General features: G+C 46.2%; 1 protein-coding gene across 1 annotated transcript; it reads right to left on the bottom strand.

Annotated features, from left to right (window-relative positions):
• Positions 1-1249: 1249 nt before the first annotated feature.
• On the bottom strand, positions 1250-22484 carry LOC118361332 (transketolase-like). Its single transcript, XM_035741188.2, has 14 exons — positions 22022-22484; positions 19994-20111; positions 18781-18894; positions 17919-18016; positions 11137-11328; positions 10901-11019; positions 9938-10134; positions 9596-9760; positions 8296-8452; positions 6200-6330; positions 5875-5958; positions 5644-5737; positions 3066-3188; positions 1250-1800 (listed from the first exon to the last, which is right to left on the bottom strand). The coding sequence occupies exons 1-14, from the start codon at positions 22126-22128 to the stop codon at positions 1613-1615; spliced, it is 1887 nt and encodes a 628-aa protein (XP_035597081.1). The 5' UTR covers positions 22129-22484; the 3' UTR covers positions 1250-1612.
• Between the last annotated feature and the right edge of the window lie 2727 nt (positions 22485-25211).

Genomic DNA, 25211 nt, shown 5'->3' with positions numbered 1-25211 from the left:
TGGCGGAAACAGAAGGCGTGAAAGGCACGATCTGGAACTGGCAGATATGAGGGGGAGTGACAGCATGAACTATAACAGGCCACGCAGATATACAGCCTTTTACTTTTATTTTGTTAAAGGTTAAATGTACTCGTACCTAGTACTCGTATAAGATAAGGGGGGTGATGGATGGTCCAATTAAAAAAATATACTAACGTAAAGCAGCTTGTTTAGTTACAATACGCACAAGTTATAGATTATTTAAAAAAAAAAAATTATTGTTCCTCTTCTTGTATTCTATTTCATGACATCCCTTCAAATAAAATAAGTATTCATTTTACACTACTCAAAAGATGGAAATGTCTCTGTGTTTGAGGCGGTCTGTGGTGGACATTTGTGTGCAGTAGGCTGGTTGTGTGTGTGTGTTTGAGGGTTACTAGCGGTGGAAGATGTGGGCAGACCTGCCTGGGGAACAGTTACAGTAGGGAAGGATGCCATGGTAGAGTGCTCTGATGTTCCTTGACAGAGCCAGCGAACTAGCTGTTCACTCAAGGGTGTGGAAATACATGAACAGGGAGGGTTGGAGGCAAATTTGGGGTAGGGGTAGCACTGAGGGGCAATTAGATGGCAGGCTGGAAGATTGGGGGTGGGTGTCAGCTGGTGGGCAGGAGTGGGGGTATTTCAGAGGGGGTCTGTCGCCATCTCTTGCAGCCGTGGTTAGGACCGGGAGGTGTTGATAATGTACAGCAGACAGACGCTCTGACTACCGTCTCTCATCTTGATGGATGACCCCGATGTTTAAAGAGCACCTCTGTCTGCACACAATGAAGGGGTCTTGAATCTTTCAATAGGCTTTTCAATTATTGAACACACATGAAATATGCACAGCACATGGTGGTTATGTGCTTGTATGTTCAGCTCTCAATGCAGACAGGGCCCCATGGTCCAAACTCTTAGCAGTCACACTGCACCAGAATGAATCAGGTGTGGCTCAAGTCGATGTGTGTGTTGCCATGTAGGCTATGCTCTGTAGGTGTGCGTGTGTGTGCGTGTGCGTGTGCGCGCTGTGTGTGTGTGTGTGTGTGTGTGTGTGTGTGTGTGTGTGTGTGTGTGTGTGTGTGTGTGTGTGTGTGTGTGTGTGTGTGTGTGTGTGTGTGTGTGTGTGTGTGTGTGTGTGTGTGTGTGTGTGTGAATGAATGTGCATGACGGTATTTGATTATGGACATGACATCCTGCAAGAACAAGACATGAAAAAAACAGACAAGGGATGTGAAGAAACCATTCCTTTATTGGTGTGAAGTCCCCGTCAGGAGGGGCTAAAAACAGTGCTCTACACCAGACCCATGTCCACACACGGGGTGTGTCGAATGTGGATTTTTTTTGGGGTGGGGGACAAAAATGACAACAAAAAAACATTCACTGCTTACTTAGACGACAGCAGTACTCATTACTTTCTCTGGGATGGGGTGGAGTGGGGGTACTGAACTTAAAAGGGGTCAAGGTTCAAAACCACATTGACAGTTATTATTATTTGATTCATACTTCTTATTCTCAGAGAGGGAGAGCGGGTGTGGCCAGAAGTGCTTCCCTGTTGAGGTTTCCATGACAATGGTGCCGTGGCAGCGGTAGTGGTCTACTTGGCGTTGGCGGAGCTGCTGAGCATCTTGCGGACGGCCTGCACGATGGCGTCGCGGTCGATGCCGAAGATCTTGAGGAGCTCAGTGGGTTTGCCGCTACGGGGAACGTGGGCCACGGCCATACGATGCACATTGAAGCCAGTCTCATTTACCACAGCTGAACACACGGCCTCTCCCAGGCCCCCTAAATAATTACAACCACATGTCAGTCAATCACATTTATATGGTAGCCATATTTATAACAACATTTGTCACAAAGTGTAAGACTAGGGAGCACTAATTTCTGGGTCTTCATAGGACAAATGTGTTAAGTGCTAAGACTACATCTTACATCTTTCTCAAACTCCTTTGTGTCCATCTTGCTGAGTGGTCTGTCTTTGTGCAGTGAAACCCTGCTGTACAGCATGTACAGTAGCTGGCCAGTCAGTCCAATCTATACATCGATTTTGTCTTCCAATCCACTAACCCTGTATCACTGACACCTCAACAGCCCACTGAGCAGCTCTGGGACCTGAGCCTCCCTGACAGGCCTTGCCACCACCCACTCATTGACTGACAATCAGGCCGGGGGTGGCGAAGGGGGGCCGGGGGGTGAGAGAGGGCGTTCTACCACTTTACTGTAGTAGCCATCTGCACTATGGGGGTTCTTGAGGTCTGGGTCTCTCCGTACAGCCCCACTAACACCCCAAACACAGCCTCCCCTTCCTCTCCCTCACACATGGTCCTCCCACCCCCTGTGGCTCTGAGTGGAGGCCCACCCCCGTCCCCCCACCTCACCCTTGCATGCTCACTTGTCACAATACACTATTCATGCTCATGTATAGATGGGGGTGGGGATTGGTAGTCAGTTAAGAACTGACTTGCCTAGTTAGGGTTTGGTCTGCACCGGCCAAACCCGGACAACGCTGGGCCTCCCAATCACGGCCAGTTGTGATACAGCCTGGAATCGAACCAGGGTGTCTGTAGATGCTGTGATGCAGTGCTTTAGACCGATGCACCACTCGGGAGGTTGGGGGGGTTAGTTAATGTTAAGATGCTGACTGTGGCATGGCTGTGTTCATTCCTTTCTTTGTTTAGTTCCATCAACGGACTGTATAAATCCCAAGGGACAAATAAGGCAACTGTGCCAAAATAAAACCACACATACACACTTTTGGACATGTGTTCCACCCCCCTTCCTGTTTTCTAGGTCAGTGAAAGCCCAAAGGCCAGAGCAGAGCTGAAGTGGAAAAACAAAGAGGGACGCTAGTCTCTCCTCCTCCTCCACATGCTCAAATACTGCAGCCATGTCACTTCTCAATATCAGAGCGCGTTAACCACAAATCATAGGAATGCCTGGCAACTCCATAATGTTATATCTATTACTACATACCTCAGAGGCACTCCGGCCACACTGGAATTAAATAACCGGAGTTCAGAAGGCAGCCTGAGTGCGCGCAGAGTACCCACCCTCGTAGTAGTGGTCCTCCACTGTGATGATGCGTCCCCTGGTGGCCTTGGCGTGCTCGACGATGGTCTTGGAGTCCAGAGGCTTGATGGTGAAAGGGTCAATCACTCGAATGTTGATCCTCTCTGACAAAACACAAGATCATGCAATGAGCCACAGAAAATGGCTAACAGGACTCAGTCATGTGAAATCATAATTCCTCTTAACCAATACAAGAGAGAGTAATAATAATAAGAGAGAGTAGAGAGATATCCCGACATTTGTCAATGCCGGAGCACTCTGACTCGATGTTGGGGTGTAAATGCGTATTAAAAGAGTGCCAATACAGTTGTCATATACTCCAGATCAGGGATGGGCAACTTTCACGGGGGTGGGGGACATAAAAAAAATATGAACTCATCATGAGGGGCCGCAGTTGCTTGCAGGTCTGCGTACCACATCCATATACACCCCCCTGCCCCTCCTCCCATTGCGAGCAAAATATTTTACTGACCCCGCTCTCGACAGTGGAGAGAATTTTTTAAACGTTTTATAGTTAATTTTGTGGAAATCTCCACATTTTGCCATAGGGTGTACAGAAAAAGTTGCCGTTTTAAAGCAAGTTTGCTGCAAATCTACACATTTTGCCATAGAGTGGAGAGAAATATTTGCAATTTTTTAGATTATATTTGAGTGAGTCTAACAAAATCATATGGGGGCCTCCCAGCAGGTAAATTGACCATGATAACAAGTTTAGATAGCTAAAAAAGTACTCAGACCACTTGACTTATTCCACATTTTGTTACGTTACAGCCGTATTCTAAAATGGATTAAATAAATACAAAATCCTCATCAATCTACCACACAATACCCCATAATGACAAAGCGAAAACAGGTTTAGAAATGTTTGCAAATGTATAAAAATAAAAAAACACCTTATTTTCACAAATATTCAGACCCTTTGCTATGATACTCGAAATTGAGCTCATTGATCATTGTGCATGTCAGAGCAAAAACCAAGCCATGAGGTCGAAGGAATTGTCCGTAGAGCTCTGAAACAGCATTGTGTCGAGGCACAGATCTGGGGAAGGGTACCAAAAAATTCCTGCAGCATTGAAGGACCCCAAGAACACAGTGGCCTCCATCTTTTTTAAATGGAAGGAGTTTGGAACCACCAAGACATCTTAGAGCTGGCCGCCCAGCCAAACTGAGCAATCGGGGTAGAAGGGCCTTGGTCAGGGAGGTGACCAAGAACCCAGTGGTCACTCTGACAGAGATCCAGAGTTCCTCTGTGGAGATGGATAACCTTCCAGAAGAACAACCATCTCTGTAGCACTCCATCAATCGGGCCTTTATGGTAGAGTGGCCAGACAGAAGCCACTCCTCAGTAAAAGGCGAATGACAGCCTGCTTGGAGTTTGCCAAAAGGTACCTAAAGAACTCTCAGTCCATGAGAAACCAAGATTGAAATATTTTGGCCTGAATGCCAAGCGTTACGTCTGGAGGAAACCTGGCACCATCTCTACTGTGAAGCATGGTGGTGGCAGCATCATGCTGTGTGGATGTTTTTCAGTGGCAGGGACTGGGAGACTAGTCAGTGTCAAGGCAAAGATGAACAGAGCAAAGTACAGAGAGATCCTTGATGAAAACCTGCTCCAGAGAGCTCAGGACCTCAGACTGGGACAAAGGTTCACCTTCCAACAGGACAACGCAGGAGTGGCTTCGGGACAAGTCTCTGAATGTACTTGAGTGGCCCAGCCAGAGCCCGGACTTGAACCTGGTCAAACAAGCGTTTCGCTACACCCGCAATAACATCTGCTAAACACGCGTATGTGACGATAACATTTGATTTTGATTTGACATCTCTGGAGAGACCTGAAAATAGCTATGCAGCAATACTCCCCATCCAACCTGACAAAGCTTGAGAGGATCTGCAGAGAGGAATCTGAGAAACTCTCCAAATACAGGTGTGTCAAGCTTGTAGCGTCATACCCAAGAAGACTCGAGGCTGTAATCACTGCCAAGGGTGCTTCAACAAAATACTGAGTAAAGGGTCTGAATACTTATGTAAATGTGATATTTCAGTTTTAAATTTGCATAAAATGATGTGCTATTATGTGTAGATTGATGAGGGAAAAAAACTAGCGTCTGAATACTTATGTAAAAAAGTTTTGTAATATGCATTTGCAAAAAATTATAAAAACCTGTTTTTGCTTTGTCATTATGGGGTAATGTGTGTAGAATAAGGCTATAACGTAACAAAATGTGGAAAAAGTCAAGGGGTCTGAATACTTTCTGAATGCACAGTATATATCTCCATCTGAGAGCCTTCAAAAGGGGGGCGGGCCGCCAGTTGCCCATCCCTGCTCCAGATCATGATGAACGGTCCAATGCCTTAATGGGACCAATCTCACAACAAAGTGTCAGTATGTGTGTGTGTGTGTGTGTGTGCATGTTTGTGTGTGTGCGTGCATATGTCACTCAGAAGACGTTGATGCCATCAGCGCCTCGGTAAAGAGCACATTTACTGACAGCAAATGTAGAATATAGACCGAGTTACTGTGACGGATCTATGTAACGTTCCAAAATTCCGGTTCTGTACCCTTCTTTAGCATTTCAGCAGCTGCCAGTGCCTCATGAAGGGTCACGCCCGCTCCGATCACCGTCACATGATCATCGCTGGTCTTGTACACAACCTGGTGGACAAGGGATGGAGGTTTCTATTATCTAGGCATGTTTCAATTCAAATAATGTCGCAAGCATGTACGTCAGTTGTAAGTCTTTAAAGGGGCAGTGCAGTAAAAAAAAAAAAAAACATCATTGGACTCCATACCTTTGCCTGTCCCACATGAAAGTCCTCGTTGCTGTTGTAAAGAACAGTGTTCTCTGGGCGACTGGTTCTGATGAAACACACACCCTGGAGCACAGATGAAACATGTCAAATCCGCCTCTGGACTTTCATTACCTTGTCATTTATCAGACCGCTTTATTAAAACAAGAGTCACACTCAGCAGCTGTGTGAACACAATATATTTGGTTAATTTAACCTTCATTTCACTAGGCAGTCAAGAAATTCTTATCGACAATGACGGCCTACCACCATATTGCAGAGTGAGCGCAAAGCAAGAGGCAGATGTGATAGAGAGGGTTCTGAGTACCTTCGTGTTGGCGGCCAGCTCCACAGCTTTCTCAGTGGACACGCCGTCGCTAGGGTAGAAAATGGTTGCCGTGGGAATGGCTCTGAACATGGCAATGTCTTCGAGGCCCATCTGAGAAGGACCATCCTCTCCTGGAACACACACACACGCACGTACACACACACGCGCGCAAGTCAGACAGAACAACACTTGGCGTGTTTGGGGCTGCTGAAAGTGAAAGCTACAGGGCAGGCATGCGTTCAGTGGGGCGAGTCGGCGTGGGCATGCAATGTACCTGAGGAACCAAAAGGAAGCCTGGCCGCCCCGCCACCACCACTTCCGTGACACAGAGAGAGAGAGGGGGAGGGAGGGAACGAGTGCTGGCCGGTGCCACACGGATACATTAATAGATGGAAGGAAGATGTGAAGAAACAAAAGCAAAGTTCAGGATTCAGGAAATAATACAGGATTATACGACGCGAGGTCAACAACGAGGGAACCATTCAACCCACTGCAGGATTGTTACCAAAATGTTTGATCGAAACCAACTGAAGCCAAAGGCCCTCTCCACCAAAACAGTTTTAGGGGAAGCACTGTGTTAGCACTGTGTGACAGTAAGCCAAGTCTTCTGCAGTGGGCTGAATCAGTCCCAGAGGAACAAGTGCTGAGAGCTACAGTGCCTTGCGAAAGTATTCGGCCCCCTTGAACTTTGCGACCTTTTGCCACATTTCAGGCTTCAAACATAAAGATATAAAACTGTATTGTTTTGTGAAGAATCAACAACAAGTGGGACACAATCATGAAGTGGAACGACATTTATTGGATATTTCAAACTTTTTTAACAAATCAAAAACTGAAAAATTGGGCGTGCAAAATTATTCAGCCCTCTTAAGTTAATACTTTGAAGCGCCACCTTTTGCTGCGATTACAGCTGTAAGTCGCTTGGGGTATGTCTCTATCAGTTTTGCACATCGAGAGACTGAAATTTTTTCCCATTCCTCCTTGCAAAACAGCTCGAGCTCAGTGAGGTTGGATGGAGAGCATTTGTGAACAGCAGTTTTCAGTTCTTTCCAAAGATTCTCGATTGGATTCAGGTCTGGACTTTGACTTGGCCATTCTAACACCTGGATATGTTTATTTTTGAACCATTCCATTGTAGATTTTGCTTTATGTTTTGGATCATTGTCTTGTTGGAAGACAAATCTCCGTCCCAGGTCTTTTGCAGACTCCATCAGGTTTTCTTCCAGAATGGTCCTGTATTTGGCTCCATCCATCTTCCCATCAATTTGAACCATCTTCCCTGTCCCTGCTGAAGAAAAGCAGGCCCAAACCATGATGCTGCCACCACCATGTTTGACAGTGGGGATGGTGTGTTCAGGGTGATGAGCTGTGTTGCTTTTACGCCAAACATAATGTTTTGCCTCTTGGCTGCATCTCTGATCAGTCTTCTCCTTGTATGAGCTGAAAGTTTAGAGGGACGGCCAGGTCTTGGTAGATTTGCAGTGGTCTGATACTCCTTCCATTTCAGTATTATCGCTTGCACAGTGCTCCTTGGGATGTTTAAAGCTTGGGAAATCTTTTTGTATCCAAATCTGGCTTTAAACTTCTTCACAACAGTATCTCGGACCTGCCTGGTGTGTTCCTTGTTCTTCATGATGCTCTCTGCGCTTTTAACGGACCTCTGAGACTATCACAGTGCAGGTGCATTTATACGGAGACTTGATTACACACAGGTGGATTGTATTTATCATCATTAGTCATTTAGGTCAACATTGGATCATTCAGAGATCCTCACTGAACCTCTGGAGAGAGTTTGCTGCACTGAAAGTAAAAGGGGCTGAATAATTTTGCACGCCCAAATTTTCAGTTTTTGATTTGTTAAAAAAGTTTGAAATATCCAATAAATGTCGTTCCACTTCATGATTGTGTCCCACTTGTTGTTGATTCTTCACAAAACAATACAGTTTTATATCTTTATGTTTGAAGCCTGAAATGTGGCAAAAGGTTGCAAAGTTCTTTCGTAAGGCACTGTACGTCAGGGTCACAGTGAGGAAGTCACAGGGGTCACTACACAGACAGTTCACTAGGGGGGGTCAAAGGTCAGTGGGCGGACTGACCGATGGACACGCCGCAGTGGGAGCCACACAGGTTGATGTTGCTCTCGGAGATGGCGGCCATGCGAAGCTGGTCGTAGGCACGCGTGAAGAAGGTGGCGAAGGTGCTGGCGAACACCACGTTGCGGTCCCGCGTGGCACAGCCCACCGCAATGCTCACCTGACAGAGGAGGAGAGGGAGGAAAGCGGTGTTCATGATTACAAAGACCAGATAGAAGCCTGAGCAACTTGTGTTCTCACAGTCAGCATCTTTCAATTCAGCATCTTTCAATTCATACGGGGGGAAATGTTCTGTTTGTCCCATTTCATTTCCTGTTAGCCCTGAGAAATCCCATTCTGTTCCCCATGAGGCCTTGCTAAGGGAATGGGGCCTGTGTGAGACATGGTCAGTGAGAGCTTTTACTCACGAAAATACAATGCATTGGTGGTTTAAACAAATGCCATGTACATTAGGTACAACAAAGCAAAGTGTCGTCAGCTAGCATAGAGCATTAGTGTCGTCAGCTAGCATAGAGCATTAGTGTCGTCAGCTAGCATAGAGCATTAGTGTCGCCAGCTAGCATAGAGCATTAGTGTCGTCAGCTAGCATAGAGCATTAGTGTCGTCAGCTAGCATAGAGCATTAGTGTCGTCAGCTAGCATAGAGCATTAGTGTTGTCAGCTAGCATAGAGCATTAGTGTCATCAGCTAGCATAGAGCATTATCGTTGTCAGCTAGCATAGAGCATTATCGTTGTCAGGGACAAACAACAGGATACTTAGAAATCCAGCAAAGCATTAAAATGTTCCAATCCCTTAATAATATTTGATGTGACAGCACAGCCAAGGTAAAAAATTCATCTAAATAACTGATCTGATCTATATTTTACTTCTCTATTGTGTGTGGGAGTCACAACGAGTCACAGGCCACAATACAGCTCCATTACACCTGCCAGTGATGCCTCTGAAGGAACTGCCATGCTGAGACATTACGAATTAATAGGTCTCTTAGCCAACCAGGTAGATGGATCCAGGCCCTAAAAGTGTGGGTGTGGCACTCTGAATGTCAGAGGTGAATAATTGACACGCGGGTGAAAAGAAGCAGAAGAGGATTTTTTTTAATTTTTTATTTTTTAGTCATTTTGGGTTGACGTCACATAGTGCTATCAATAACAGCTTATCATAGTTCGTTTTTTTTTTTTTTTACTTTCTTGGGAGAGACGTTAACTGTCTCTTATGAAGATTTTGTGAGCAGTACACTTCAGTTCAGCCTACTAGACCTAGAATCTGGTCAGATATGTGGCATTGGGTGTCGGCTAAGCTTACCATGTTCTGCTCGGCAATGTAGCACTCGACGTAGCGTTCGGGGTGCTCGTTCTTAAAGAGCTCAGAGAAGGTGGAGTTCTTGGTGTCGCCATCCAGAGCCACCACATGCTCGTTGTAGCGGCCTAGCTTAGCCAGAGCCATGCCATAGGCCTTCCGCGTGGCAATCTGGAGCCAAACACAACCAATGGGTTAGTTCATTTAAAACATTTTTTTTATTTTTTTTTACAGGTCAGTGTAGCCGTCCATCACCATAAGTCAAGATAGTGCCCGTGCCTTGTTCCAGGACTTAAAGCGTCTCTCTCTCTCTCTCAAACGCTCTTGCTCCCTCTCAAGTACACGCACCTTCTCTCCGAGTTTGTAGCTGGGTGCGCTGGGCATGCGAACGTTGCGCAGGCTGACGGGCGGGGCGTCCTCAGTGGGCGTAGCGGGGTACAGGCGCTTATTACTGTTCATGATGCGCGCCTGGATGTCCTTCAGCACCCCCTCAGCCATCTCCTTGGGCAGGGGCTTCCCATGCCAGCCCATCTTGTCCTCCGCAGCTATAACACACACAGAGAACACGGAAAACACACGCACACACGCACAGCAAATACGGCTTTAGTATGTATATAAGCAGTGCATCGATTGGTGGGCAATCTGCTCATTTTATATATCCGTTTGATGATACCAGCACCGAATGGTCGTAAATGACGTATTCCTCAACACCCCCTCCCCCCACCCCCCCTCTCACCACAAAGCCTTACACATGAGTGGCCATCAAAAGACAATTCCATAGGTCAGGGCTCCACATCAAAAGCCCTACTCTCATGACAACAACCAGACAAAGGCCAGTGATCTGAGTGTGTCCTACACATGCGGAGGGATTAACAGGCTGCTGCAGCTACATCTACAAAGCACTGCCCAGATTATCACACGTTTAGGTGCCCCTCAGAGGACAGGGCTTATTCAGGTCCATCAGACATAACTTTATGTCTTTTAAGGGACAGGCACAGATTATGCCTTTTTGATTTTAGGAATAGCGGGGTTTGATAGTATGTATTGATTACAAAGCAGCAGCCGAGCACCACAGATATTTTGGAATGTGAATGGATAGAGGGGAGTCTGTCAGTGTCCCAATCAAGCAGTGTTAGTATATTTCAGGAAAAGGTAGTGCTGCTATAGCAGGGTTTCCATCTCAACCCCCCCCCCACCCGGTATAGTATTAGGGTTTGGTTAGTCTCTGGGTGAACCCGTCTGTACTACTACCTATAGGGGCGCATGGGATTCAGTTTCTGTTGAGCTGTATTACTGTTGGGGAGTGTGTACCTGGGATTCCCTTGCCCTTGATGGTTTTGGCTACGATGGCGGTGGGCTGGTGACGGGGTTGGCTCAGAACCTTAGTCAGCTCGTCCACACTGTGTCCGTCCACAATGACGGCATTCCACCTACAAACACATACACACACCGGGGAAAAATTGGTGGGAGTCATTTACATTCTCAGGCCCACTTTCACGGTCTCTAGGCCACCCATTTTCTAGGACAGCCTTTCTCCCAGCACTCACCCGAAGGCTTCGCAGCGTTTCTGGTACTTCTCCACATGGTGCTGCAGGGGAGCCGGGTCACTCTGTCCCAGACGGTTGATGTCCAGGATGGCCACCAGGTTGTCCAGCTGGTAGTAAGAGGCGAAGGCCATGGCCTCCCACACCGAGCCCTCAGACATCTCCCCATCACCCAGCAGGCAGTACACACTGTAGCTACGGAGAGACAGACAGACAGAGTTAGACGCAAGATCACAGCAGTAAAGCTTTTGTAATAAATAAACACTAATAAACATGTAGAGTAATATGACCAATCCACAATTTTCAATTGATTACCACTTGATTGACTAAGGGATGAAATGCATCACAAAAAGATGCAGAACTATAACACTTTCCCTCAACATCTCCTCCCCTTCCGGCAGATATTTGTCCACACAACCCCCACCCTTCATCTTCGAAATGAGGCCGCCCCTCAACCGCCCTCCCCGAATACAGAGCGAACAGGAACAGTTGAAACCCTCTCGGAGCTCCCATCACCCTGCATGGTTAACAGGGCCTGACAGCTTTCCAGTCAAATAGACACATTCTCATTAAAGCGAGAAGATCGGCCGAGACACAACGCATTACGGCACGCATTCTGAACCGGATAGCATTCCGGAGCCCAGAGAGGGAGCCACAGACACCTGGACCAGATACCGTTTAACATCCTCCCTCCCGGTTACTCTCAGTTAGTCTCGCCTCAGGGGAGCTGCAGCACCTCTCACGACTCACAGACAGACAGAAAGCCCTTCCCTGCACCAACACACTGGTTAAACCTCTGAGCTGCAATGCAATTTAAATTAACACAATCTAATAGGCTTACATGATGGTACACTAAACATTACCAAAAGTATGTGGACACTTGCTCGTCGAACATCTATTTCCAGAATCATGGGCATTAATATGGAGTTGGTCCCCTCATTTGCTACTATAAACAGACTCCACTCTTCAGGGAAGGAACTGATGTTGGGCAACTAGGCCTGGCTTGTAGTCGGCATTCCAATTCATCCCAAAGGTGTTCGATGGGGTTGAGGTCAGGACTCAGTGCATGCCAGTCAAGTTCTTCCACAGCGATCTCGACAAACCTTTTCTGTATGGACCTCGCTTTGTGCATGGGTGCATCGTCATGCTGAAACAGGAAAGGGACTTCCCCAAACAGTTGCCACAAATTTGTATGCTGTAGCGTTAAGATTTCAGATTTATCCGTTGGACTGTCAGATGGTGAAGCATGATTCATCACTCCAGAGAACACTTTTCCCCTGCTCCAGAGTCCAATGGCGGCGAGCTTTACACCACTCAAGCCAACGCTTGGATTTGCGCATGGTGATCTTAGGCTTGTGTGCAGCTGCTCAGCCATGGAAACCCATTTCATGAAGCTCCTGTCGGTTCTTGTGCTGACATTGCTTCCAGAGGCAGTTGGGAACTCGGTATTGAGCGTTGCAACCGAGGACAGATGATTCTTACGCGCTGTGCGCTTCAGCACTCGAGGGTCCTGTTCTGTGAGCTTGTGTGACCTACCACTTTGCGGCTGAGCACTTCAGCCGAATCACTCATTTGAAGAGGTGTCCACATACTTTTGTTTATATAGTGTATATGATACAATAGCAGTGTGTTGACTGACTGGTTGTTATAACATATGAGTTGATGATAATGGTGATTATGTAGCTCGTTTAATTACATGGACAAAGGTAGATATCAACATATGAATGGATAAATGACTACTCTATTGTTTTGGAGGAATGACACTGTTGGAAGAGAGCTATTTACACAAAGTCAAAAGCTTTTCACAGATTAACGTTTTGCCATCCCTAATAAAATCGCTGGCTGTCAAAGGCTATGCCAACAGGGCATTAGGTCGGGGCAAAAGCCATACTCTTAAGATAACCGTCACACACACACACACACACACACACACACACACACACACACACACACACACACACACACACACACACACACACACACACACACACACACACACACACACACACACACACACACACACACACACACACACACACAATGGTAACCCAACTGAGGTAACCCTTCAAATGTGCATAACGTGTGTGTGAGTAAGTATGCACTTAAGACAACACACACACAGGAGAGTGTATCCTACACATTCTGAGGGATTACTGGGCTTCTGCAGCTCTAAACTTTAAAGCACTGCCTGGATTAGTTAGGAGTTTGGGTGCCCCTCGTAGCACAGAGATCGAGACCTTGTTCAAACACACAAAGCCTTTGAAAGACAATAGGTAATAATCATATTTAAAATACACCTTCATGCGTGTAACAGGATAACTACGCAGTCTAACCTTTAATTTAACCTTCTATTTAGACAGGTTATGGATCAACCAATATTGTATTTTACCATAATGCATTGGTTGAGGGCGAGCAGTCTAGTCTAAAGCTGATCTCTTCAGACAGAGATGCTCTCCCTCTTTCATATAATGCCACGGCATTGCCCCAGGGAGAGTACAAGGTGAGAGTTTTAGAGGGGTGAGAACAGAACACATCAAACTGACAGCTCACAGTCCAAACCTGTACCGAGCGCCCTCGGGGCGTTCTGTCAAACATAGACCCAACGACAGGGAAACGTCGTCTCCACGCACACCCTTGTGAACCTGCGCCAAATTGTTTTACGTTGCACTTTGATCAGCTAAGCATGGATAATAATTTTCAAATGCCATTTGCTGAATCAATTAAACAGGGTACTGTCAGTGCGGGTTTAAAGCTGTAATGTGGCATTTTGACTCACTAATCCTCACCCTCCCGCTAAGTGTATTTGACACATTCAGTCATTTGATTCATGGATCACTCCCTTTATCCGTGACACTGGCCTAAGCATGTAGGGCTGTATGTTTTGGGGCCACAGACTATAAGAGGAAGAGTTTGTAACAAAAGCAGTCATACATTACAGACAAGTCAGAGTTGAGGCTGGATGAGAGCGAGCGAGAGGCGAGGGAAAGAGCACGCTCTCTTGTTGTTGTTGATTTCATTAGGATCCCCGTGAGCCGATGCCAATGGCCACAGCTAGTCTTGCTGGGGTCCGACACATAATAACAAATACATTACAGACTAAATACTTTACAATTGACATACATTAACATGTAGTGTGTGTGTGTGTGTGTTTGCATCTATCAGTTACACATACGTAAGTAGGTCACATGGGGGAGAGGCGTTGTGCCCGTGAGGTGTTGCTTTATTATTTGTTTGAAAACCAGGTTTGCTGTTCACTTGCGCTATATGAGATGGAAGGGAGTTTCATGCACTCATGGCTCTGTATAATACTGTACATTTCCTTGAATTTGTTCTGGACCTGGGGGCTGTGAAAAGACCCCTGGTGGCATGTCTGGTGGGGTACGTGTGTGTGTGTCAGTGCTGTGTGTAAGTTAACTATGCAAACAATTCTCTTAGCCAAGAGACTGGCATGCATAGTATTGATATTAGCCCTTTGATTACAATGAAGAGCAAAACGTGCCACTCTATTCTGGGCCAGCTGCAGCTTAACTAGGTCATTCTTTGCAGCACATGACCAGATGACTGGACAGTAATCAAGACTTGCCTTGTAGAGTGTGGTGCAGAGCATCACGGACAGATCTCTCCCAATCTTTACAACCATTGAGTCAATATGTTTAGAACCTGACCGTTTACAACCCAAGTAATTTAGTATCCTCAATTTGCTCAACAGCCACAGGTCTAGAACTTCGGGAATGATTTGTATCAGATACAATGCAATTAGTTTTAGAGATGCTCTGGACCGGTTTATTACTGGCCACCCATTCTAAAACTGACTGCAACTCTTTGTTTAGGGTTGCAGTAACTTCACTAGCTGTGGTTGCTGACACATGCGTATAGGGTTGAATCATCAGCATGCATGACAAACAGGTTTTGTTAATTGCCAGTGGCAGGTCATTGATAAAAATAGAAAAGAGTGGAGGGCCAAGAGAGCTGCCCTGCGATACACCAAACTTTATATGTTTAACATCAGAGAAGCATCCAATAAAGAAAACTCTGTGTTCTATTAGATATATAGCTCTGATTCCACAATATGGGAGAGGTTTTTCAACATCAGGTTATGGTCAATAATATCTAAGACATTACTGAAATCTAACAGCACAGCTCCCACAATATTTATTTCAACCAATCATCAGTCATTTGTGTCAGTGGAGTACATGTTGCGTGCCCTTCTCTATAAGCATGCTAAAAGTCTTACGAATTTGTTTGCAAAAAAATTGCATTGTATTTGGTCAAACACATTTTTTCCCAACAGTTTGCTTAAGTAAGCTGATAGGTTGGCTGTTAGAAACAGTAAAGACCAATTTATCATTCTTGACTTTGGCTTCCCTCCAGGCCTGAGGACAAACCCTTTTCTCTAGGCTCAAATGAAAGATGACATATAGGAGTGGCTATAGAGTCAGCTACCTTTCTCAGTAGTTTTCCATCTAATTTGTCAATGCCAGGAGGTTTGCCATTGTTGATCGATAACAATAAATGTTTCCACCTCTCCCACACTAACTTCACAAGATTCAAAAGTACAATGTTTTTTTTCATTATTCGTTTAATGCATGAGAATGATGGCTCACTGCTTGTTGTTGGAATTTCCAGCCTAAGTCTGCCCACTTTGGCAATTAAATCATCCTTAAAATAATTGACAATCACTGCATCACAGTGCTAGCTGTGCCACCAGAGACTCTGGGTTCGAGCACAGGCTCTGTTGCAGCCGGCTGCGACCGGGAGGTCCATGGGGCGGCGCACAATTGGTCTAGCGTCGTACAGGTTAGGGAGGGTTTGGCCGGCAGGGATATCCTGGTCTCATCGCGCACTAGCGACTCCTGTGGCGGGCCGGGTGCAGTGCATGCTGACCAGGTCGCTAGGTGTACGGTGTTTCCTCCGACACATTGGTGCGGCTGGCTTCCGGGTTGGATGCGCACTGTGTTAAAAAGCAGTGCGGCTTGGTTGGGTTGTGTTTCGGAGGATGCGTGGCTCTCGACCTTCACCTCTCCCGAGCCCGTACGGGAGTTGTAGCGATGAGACAAGAGAGTAACTGCTAACAACTGGAGAAGCTATGTCATAAATTTGTCAAGTGCAGTGTCTAGATGCATTGTTTACATCATCCACATAAGAGTCACAGCAAAATCTTTTGTATGATCTCATACACTATTTTAGGCCCAGCTTTAGGAACCTCGGCTTTCCTGGATGTAGCCACAATATTGCGATCACTGCATCCATTGGGTAGGGATACAGCTTCAGAACAAAGTTCTACAGTATTCGTAGAATGTGATCAACACATGATATTTGATAGTTCCTGTAGTGTTTGTAAACACCCTGGTAGGTTGATTAATAACCTAAACCAGATTACAGGCACTGGTTAAAGTGAGAAGCTTCCTCTTGAGCGGACAGCTTGATGAAAACCAGGCAATATATGCCGGTCCCCAAGAAAAGAGACCTCTCTGTTTACATCAAATACACCATCTAGCATTTCACGTACATTATCTCGATACAAGAAGAGGTTTTAGAGGAGGCAGGTGAACCTGCAACCGCAACACATCAATAACACTTGACATGAGATCTTCTATAAGCATTACAGGGATATGGCCCTGAGTATAGACAGCAACACCTCGCCATAGGCATTCCCGTCTCCTCAGTCGATGTTATATCCTTGTATTGCAACTGCCGTATCAAAGGAATTATCTTAAGTGAGTCTCGGAAATGTCTAATATATGAACGTTATCTGACGTTAGCAAGTTGTTGAATTCATGACCCTTATTTTTTTACGGCTATTATATTAATATGGGCTATTTTCAGGTCTTTCTTGGGTAGCTTGTCAGAGAGAGACATCGTGTGGAAAACAACTAACAAAGGAAGGGTTAGCAGTGAGAGAGATAAGGGAGTGAGAAGAGCAAAAGAGGGAGAAAGAGGGAGGCTCTCTCGCAGCCCTGATTATTAGAGCAGAAGAATTGACTGAACAGAATGCAGAGAAAGCCCATCCAACCCACCCCGCGTGTACATTCTACGGCAGGCTGCTCTGTTACACGGGTCCAAAAATGAAACCAGAGAATAGCAACAACAACAAAAATCCTATTAAAAACCGTTTTTCAAACGTCTATCCCTCTAACCCCAAAGTACAGCTCAGCTGCCCTCTACTGTTCTGGCCCTTTTTCTATGGATTCAGATATAAAAGGGGAATCTGCTTTTGTCATATACAGAGAGTGGAGCCTGGAACGCTGTCTATGGCTGTCTGCCCAGTGTTCACGTGGCCGTTCTGGAACTCGTCGCGCACAATAAAGAAGCTTGGCTTCCAAACCACGTTCAGCCGTGAAAACGGCCAGCCTCTCTCTCCACACCCCCACATCTACTCTCTATAGGGGCGGTGAAATGTCAAATGTCAGACTGTCACGTTGTTCGCAGAGAGTGTGCACCATGAGCATAGGTGTGTTTGTTGTGTCCATGCATGCCTTTTGTCTATGAACGGGACGGCTTTATGCCTATGTGCGGGCGAGTATCACAGAACACCTTCATTGTAGGGCGCATCCGACTTATTTAATTGCACATATTTCCTTGTGCTTTTACTTCCCTTTGTCTATGCTATGTATCTGATTATTTGTGGGTTGGTCTGTCTGTCGCTGTGTGTTCTTGTATAGCCGGACAACGTATGACCGCGCAACTAAAGAATGACCTTAGAGGGGTGTCGAGCGTGTCACCGAGTCCTACGCAGAAGTCCATATTATGTGCAGACGTGTATATGTGGGAGAATGGTCTCTCACCTGGCCTTGTCAAAGTATTTCCCAGTGTAGGCCATCCCGCAGGCAGCCCCCAGACCCTGTCCAAGAGAGCCGGTGGCCACATCCACAAACTGCTGCTTCTGTTGACACACACACACACACACGCACAAATGTTAGACATCACAGCACATAATAAACATGCATTACACCAACAAACACACATTACACATTAAACAAAGTCATCAAACATTACATCAACTACGCTGTTAAATTGCACCGACATAAACTAATCCGACACAAAGACTACCTACTCAGTCATAACACACCCACATTCAGGTCTCATTTACCGTCAAAATCACACACCGTCCACAAAACACACACTTCCTCTCAAACATACACACATTTCCTAAACATACACATTCATTCAGTGGTCATATTAACAGCTCAACAGGGTAAATCAATGTGTAAGCATTAGATGAAGAGATACCGAATCTTAATTGAGGGAATCAGTGGCTTACTCATGCATGTGTGAACAGGGAGAAGGGAGCATTACTATAGGAAGCTACTGTGCGTGCACACAAAAGGGGCCTTGGACAGCTTGTCTGTCACACAAGCACATACAGTCTACACTACAGTATAGACAGTATGTTGTGTGCTCAAACTTCCTCTCTTCGACAAGGGAATACCAGTGCTCTGAAAAGGGGATACATTTGACTGTTTTAACAAACAGGTTAAAAAAAAACTGTCATGGGTGAACAGGTCTGTGAACGAGAAAGGGCTAAAGATAAGCCAGGCTTTTAAAAAGGCTAACTCTCACTGTGTTAGTGGAGCGCAGAGGTTATTTGTGGGCCAAACAAGGTCGTGTCGTGTGGATCGACAGGTCACTTCCTGCTCCTATTCTCACCGGCACAGGGTGTCCCTCCAGGATGGAGTCGACCTTACGGAGGTTGAGCAGTTCGCTCTCCTTCAGGTAGCCTGTCTCGGCCCACACCGCGTAAAGCACCGGGGCTGCATGGCCCTGGAGGAGACAGAGAAAGAGAGGCAGGGACAGAGTGAGTGAGTGAGTGAGTGAGTGAGTGAGTGAGTGAGTGAGTGAGTGAGTGAGTGAGTGAGTGAGTGAGTGAGTGAGTGAGTGAGTGAGAGAGAGAGAGAGAGAGAGAGAGAGAACAGTCTCGCAGATACAAGTTACGACTTTGTTACCGTCGCACAGAGACATGACCTCATGCAGACAGAACACGCACAAAGGGCCCTAGTTAATGTAAAACAGACTTCAACTATTCACTACAACCATATTTTACAGACGAGCTGTTATTCGCCATGTTAGACTCTCACATACAGTATCACACTCGGTGCCTGGACCACATTCATTTCTTGGATTGAGAAACTCATCCCAAACGTTCTTCCTTTCACACCTCCAAAATGAATGACATTCCAGTAGTCCCAGTATGAGTACATTCCCGCCTCCCGGTCGGTCTCCTAAAGGGCCCAGGTCCCTGCACCAGATTACATGCTTAATCTACAAATTGGGCCTTTAAAAACTCTCAAATCATATGGCTGGCTCTTCCCAGCACAGACTGGACAATGGAATCTGACTGGTGAAAAATCCTATGAACATACAGCTTTCCATCAATTCATCAGGTTGATTTTTGGAAATGGAATGAGTTTGATACAGAGCCCTTGAGCTGGCTACGGGTTCTAACCACTCTGCCAATCTACTCTGCCAAACTTGATAAAACGGAGTCTGATGGCCAGGCGGGCGACTGAAAGACAGATCAAGTGTCCCACATCTGTCCAATTAGGCTAATGAGGTCATTGCGGAAGGGGAGGAGCTTAGCTACTACAGTCGGCCTTTACCTTAGAGGTGAACATGGAGGCACTGCTTTAGAATGGACTTGGCAGACGTCATCCATTATCACAGACTCAATAACATCGAATTTAGACAGGTTGAGCACAGAGGCATTAAGGTTAAATCACTTCAAATGAATACGGGAAAGTGTACCTTTGGAAGCCTTCAGGCTGTGCATGTACACGTTTCGCCACTATCTGGGCCTGGGATACCTGTGTTTCCCCAGAGGGAAGTTAAGGGGTTAGGGATGTCTAAACGGGGGGAGTGGTACCTTGGAGAGGACGAAGCGGTCGCTGTTGATGTTCCGGGGTTCCTCAGGGCGGTACTTCATGGTGTGGAAGAAGAGCACAGACATGATCTCTGCCACACTGCAGCATGATGTGGGGTGACTGGAGGCCAGAGAAGACAGGACAACGGGTCAGACCAGGGGCTCTGACTGACACACGCACGCACAAATAAAACACACACAAGTGTATAGCTGGAAAGTGTCACACACACGCACACACACTAAATGACCTGCAATCAGTTTTGACTACTACGTCGCACTCCAATATTTCCACTAGACACACGCATGCAGACACATTGACAGTCAGAGCCGAGACTTCGCAACACGCACACACTGTTTGGAGGATCAGAGGAAACAAAGGCCTCTTCGGCCGCATTTGATCACCTCGACTTAAACTCTGATATTCATTCTTCATTGAGTGCTGGGGTTAAGCCTATATTAATTAGCCTGTGTACCAACTGTAACCGTCATCTCGTAATAAAGCGTCGACACTCGTTCACGACAATCGATCCACTATTTGCCTGTAACATAAGGCAGACCCTCTTCAACACATTCAGTTAGACAGTCACTCAACACTTACAACAGTTTTATTACAGCTGACTGCAAAAAAAAAACACTTATTTTTGTTTTGTCGCCAAAAAGCAAAATGCAAAAACAAAAGACAATATAAAAAGACAATTTAAAAGCATCTCTAACTTATGAGATTCCAAACAGAGCATGGCCATTTAGAACGCTTCACCATAGCACAGGTGCCAGGTACCCACCAGAATTATCATTTTTAATCAACCTGAAACGGAAAGGTGGTTAAAAACAGAAAATTAATAAAATAAATATGTATTGAAGTAAAATCATCAACTAAAAGACAAATAAATTAACCCCCCAAAAAAAAAAAGAAGACAAGTATAATTCTGCTTTGGCCTTATTTGTCGATGTGGAATTAGAAATATTTACTAAAAAAGGTTGTGTCCCTGGTTATAATGCCTCCAATAGCATATTTTATGTGAGCTGTTTACTGCACTGTAATAAACAGACCTAAGGAAATAAGAACATCGAATGAATTAATGTCTCAAAATATAAATAACATGTGTTCTAACAACATTTACCGCTATCTGGCATTTCTCTCAACCCGAATATCGTGTGCCCCAAAAATATACAAAGGACAAGCCTGAACAATAATTATAGAAAGGGAGGGCATTGGCTGGAGATTGCCCGGGTCGCGGTGGACCGACGAGCATCAAAATCAGCCCGTCACCAATAGTTTCGCTCTGCGAAGAGGATGGGAGGTGAAGGCTGAATTTATGCAGGCGCGTTGAAGCGCCAGGCACGAACGCAGTCCCTTTAGCTGCGGCGGACGAATCCCACGTCGCCACCACGTGTAACGACCCATTCATTATTGAATCACATTTTCGCTCGCATCTTACATAACCAGAAAAAAATATGAATTCAAAGACTTTAAAAAAGGCCTGCCGTTACGCTACTGCACATTCGAAAATAATGTATCAATGCACCTGCAACGAGTAGTCTATATTTTAACCTTTATTTAACTAGGCAGGTCAGTTAAGAACAAATTCTTATTTACAATGTCGGCCTACCCCGGCCAATTGTGTGCCACCCTATGTGCCTCCCAATCACGGCCGGATGTGATACAGCCTGGAATCGAACCAGGGACTGTAGGTTTACATGCGTAATGCCCATGGCTCGGACATCGCACTGAGATGCAGTGCCTTAGACCGCTGCGCCACTCGGGATCCCTATTACAACATAATAAGGCATAACACAATTGCTGCATATTTTATCTACATGTAACCCAATTTCATCCATGTCAAATATTAATGCCAAATGGACAGCTAAAATTAAAGAACATTCGCCTTTTCTGGAGCGATGCGTAATATACGCACACAATGTCCGAGCCATGGTCATTACGCATGTAAACCTATCACTTAGCCTGCATGGACACCTCATTACGCACATTTCTTTTTCTTTTTGAAGCATGAATTAAAACATGGTGCTTACCCACTGCCTGCCGCAGTAGTAGCCTTGATAGAATTGATCCTGAGCCGGTTGGCGATGTTCCTAAGCGTCTGCAGGGTCTGCTGGTCGGGTTTGTGATAGTCCTCCATCTGTGCGCACTTCTGTCAAAAAATACACTTTAACGAAGCAAAAATACTGTCCGGGATAAAAACACGAACAACGTCGGGGTAAATACGAGGAAAATCGCCTTGAAGTTGTGCGGGGGGGATAGAGTCGGAGAGAATTACAGAGAGAGGGGTGTTGGTAAACCTATGAAAATGGCTAATCTAGAGCTAAAAGGAGAGAGAGACCGCACAAGGGCGCAACGACCACAGAGTGCGTGTGTGTGGCAGTGCACAAAGTAGGCTACACATGGGCGAAATGGTGGAGGTGGAGTTGCCAAGGCCAAGTGCAATGGACCTACTGTCACGCCCCCCGTCCCCACACCGCGTCAACCAACACTGTCGCTCGTACTGCAGTCATAATGCGCTGTCGTAGGCTACTCTCTGCTACTTCTGTCAAAGATCAGGGAAAAGTGCAAGATTGCATATACTGTAGGTAGTTAGCTATACGAGGCATTTCGTCTCCATTGGTACATTAGTACAGGGGTTCCCAAACTTTGTCACTCGTGCCCCCCATCCAGCATTGGCGAACATCTCGCACCTGCACTGTGGGATGTTGAGGATGGATGGGGGAAGAGTTCAGAAAGGACACTGTACTAACTATCCTAGGCTAATGATACTCTATGGTCTCAGTTTTCACCTGACTCACTCAAACATACTACACTGCACAACTGCACCCACCATAACAAAATCGGCCAACTCTCACCACATATGTCCATGCTCGCTCACTTCAGTCTTTTCGCTATGTAAAAATGGGGCAGAATATGTGAACAAAAGTGGCACCATCATTTGATTGAGGCGTCACTGCAGACCCGGGTTCAATCCCAGGCTGTGTCACAACCGTCCGTGGGGGGCGGTGCACAATTGGCCTAGCATCGTCCGGGTTAGGGGAGAGTTTGGCCGGGGTGGGGGGCTTTACTTGGCTCATTGCGCTCTAGGGACTCCTTGTGGGGGGCCGGGCACCTGCAGGCTGACTTCCGAAGTCAGTTGAGCGGTGTTTCCTCCGACACCTTGGTGTGGCTGGCTTCTGGGTTAAGCGGGCGGGTGTTAAGAAGAGCGGTTTGGAGGGTCATGTTTCGGGGAACGCATTACTTGACCTTCACCCCCCGAGTCCGTTGGGGAGTTGCAGTGATGAGACGATCGAAATTGGGGAGAAAAAGGGGGTAAAATATATATACACTGCTCAAAAAAATAAAGGCAACACTTAAACAACACAATGTAACTCCAAGTCAACCACACTTCTGTGAAATCAAACTGTCCACTTAGGAAGCAACACAATACATTTCACATTGCTGTTGTGCAAATGGAATAGATAACAGGTGGAAATTATAGGCAATTAGCAAGACACCCCCAATAAAGGAGTGGTTCTGCAGGTGGCAACCACAGACCACTTCTCAGTTCCTATGCTTCCTGGCTGATGTTTTGGTCACTTTTGAATGCTGGTGGTGCTTTCACTCTAGTGGTAGCATGAGACGGAGTCTACAACCCACACAAGTGGCTCAGGTAGTGCAGCTCATCCAGGATGGAACATCAATGCGAGCTGTGGCAAGAAGGTTTGCTGTGTCTGTCAGCGTAGTGTCCAGAGCAGGCGCTACCAGGAGACAGGCCAGTACATCAGGAGACGTGGAGGAGGTCGTAGGAGTGCAACAACCCAGCAGCAGGACCGCTACCTCCGCCTTTGTGCAAGGAGGAGCAGGAGGAGCACTGCCAGAGGCCTGCAAAATGACCTCCAGCAGGCCACAAATGTGCATGTGTCTGCTCAAACGGACAGAAACAGACTCCATGAGGGTGGTATGAGGGCCCGACGGCCACAGGTGGGGGTTGTGCTTACAGCCCAACACCGTGCAGGACGTTTGGCATTTTCCAGAGAACAACAAGATTGGCAAATTCGCCACTGGCGCCCTGTGCTCTTCACAGATGAAAGCAGGTTTACACTGAGAACCATGTGACAGACGTGACAGAGTCTGGAGACGCCATGGAGAATGTTCTGCTGCCTGCAACATCCTCCAGCATGACTGGTTTGGCGGTGGGTCAGTCATGGTGTGGGGTGGCATTTCTTTGGGGGGGCCGCACAGCCCTCCATGTGCTCGCCAGAGGTAGCCGGACTGCCATTAGGTACCGAGATGAGCTCCTCAGACCCCTTGCGAGACCATATGCTGGTGCGGTTGACCCTGGGTTCCTCCTAATGCAAGACAATGCTAGACCTCATGTGGCTGGAGTGTGTCAGCAGTTCCTGCAAGGGGAACGCATTGATGCTATGGACTGGCCCGCCCGTTCCCCAGACCTGAATCCAATTGAGCACATCTGGGACATATAATAATAATAATAATAATATATGCCATTTAGCAGACGCTTTTATTCAAAGCGACTTTCAGTCCTGTGTGCATACATTCTACGTATGGGTGGTCCCGGGAATCGAACCCACTACCCTGGCGTTACAAGCGCCATGCTCTACCTCTCTCGCTCCATCCACCAACTCCACGTTGCACCACAGACTGTCCAGGAGTTGGCGGATGCTTTAGTCCAGGTCTGGGAGGAGATCCCTCAGGAGACCATCCGCCACCTCATCAGGAGCATGCCCAGGCGTTGTAGGGAGGTCATACCGGCACGTGGAGGCCACACACACCTACTGAGCCTCATTTTGACTTGTTTTAAGTACATTACATCAAAGTTGGATCAGCCTGTAGTGTGGTTTTCCACTTTACTTTTGAGTGTGAATCCAAATTCAGACCTCCATGAGTTGATAAATTTGATTTCCATTGATAATTTGTGTGATTTTGTCAGCACATTCAACTATGTAAAGAAAAAAGTATTTAATAAGAATATTTCATTCATCAGATCTAGGATGTGTTATTTTAGTGTTCCCTTTATTTTTTTGAGCAGTGTATATTTTTTAAAGATGGCCACTACTATACAGTATAAAACAAAGGCTATGGATGAATGGGGCATACTGTGTGTAGTGCAGTAAAGAACACTGGCATTTGGCAACTGGGACTGGTCATTGCATTGGAAATGTAATATTTTGTCAAACACTGAATCCTGTTGCCCTCTAGTGGCTTTATCCAGATATG

Source organism: Oncorhynchus keta, chromosome 28, assembly GCF_023373465.1.
Source record: "Oncorhynchus keta strain PuntledgeMale-10-30-2019 chromosome 28, Oket_V2, whole genome shotgun sequence".
NCBI classification, from domain to species: domain Eukaryota; kingdom Metazoa; phylum Chordata; class Actinopteri; order Salmoniformes; family Salmonidae; genus Oncorhynchus; species Oncorhynchus keta.
This window is presented reverse-complemented; position numbering and strand designations above follow the sequence as displayed.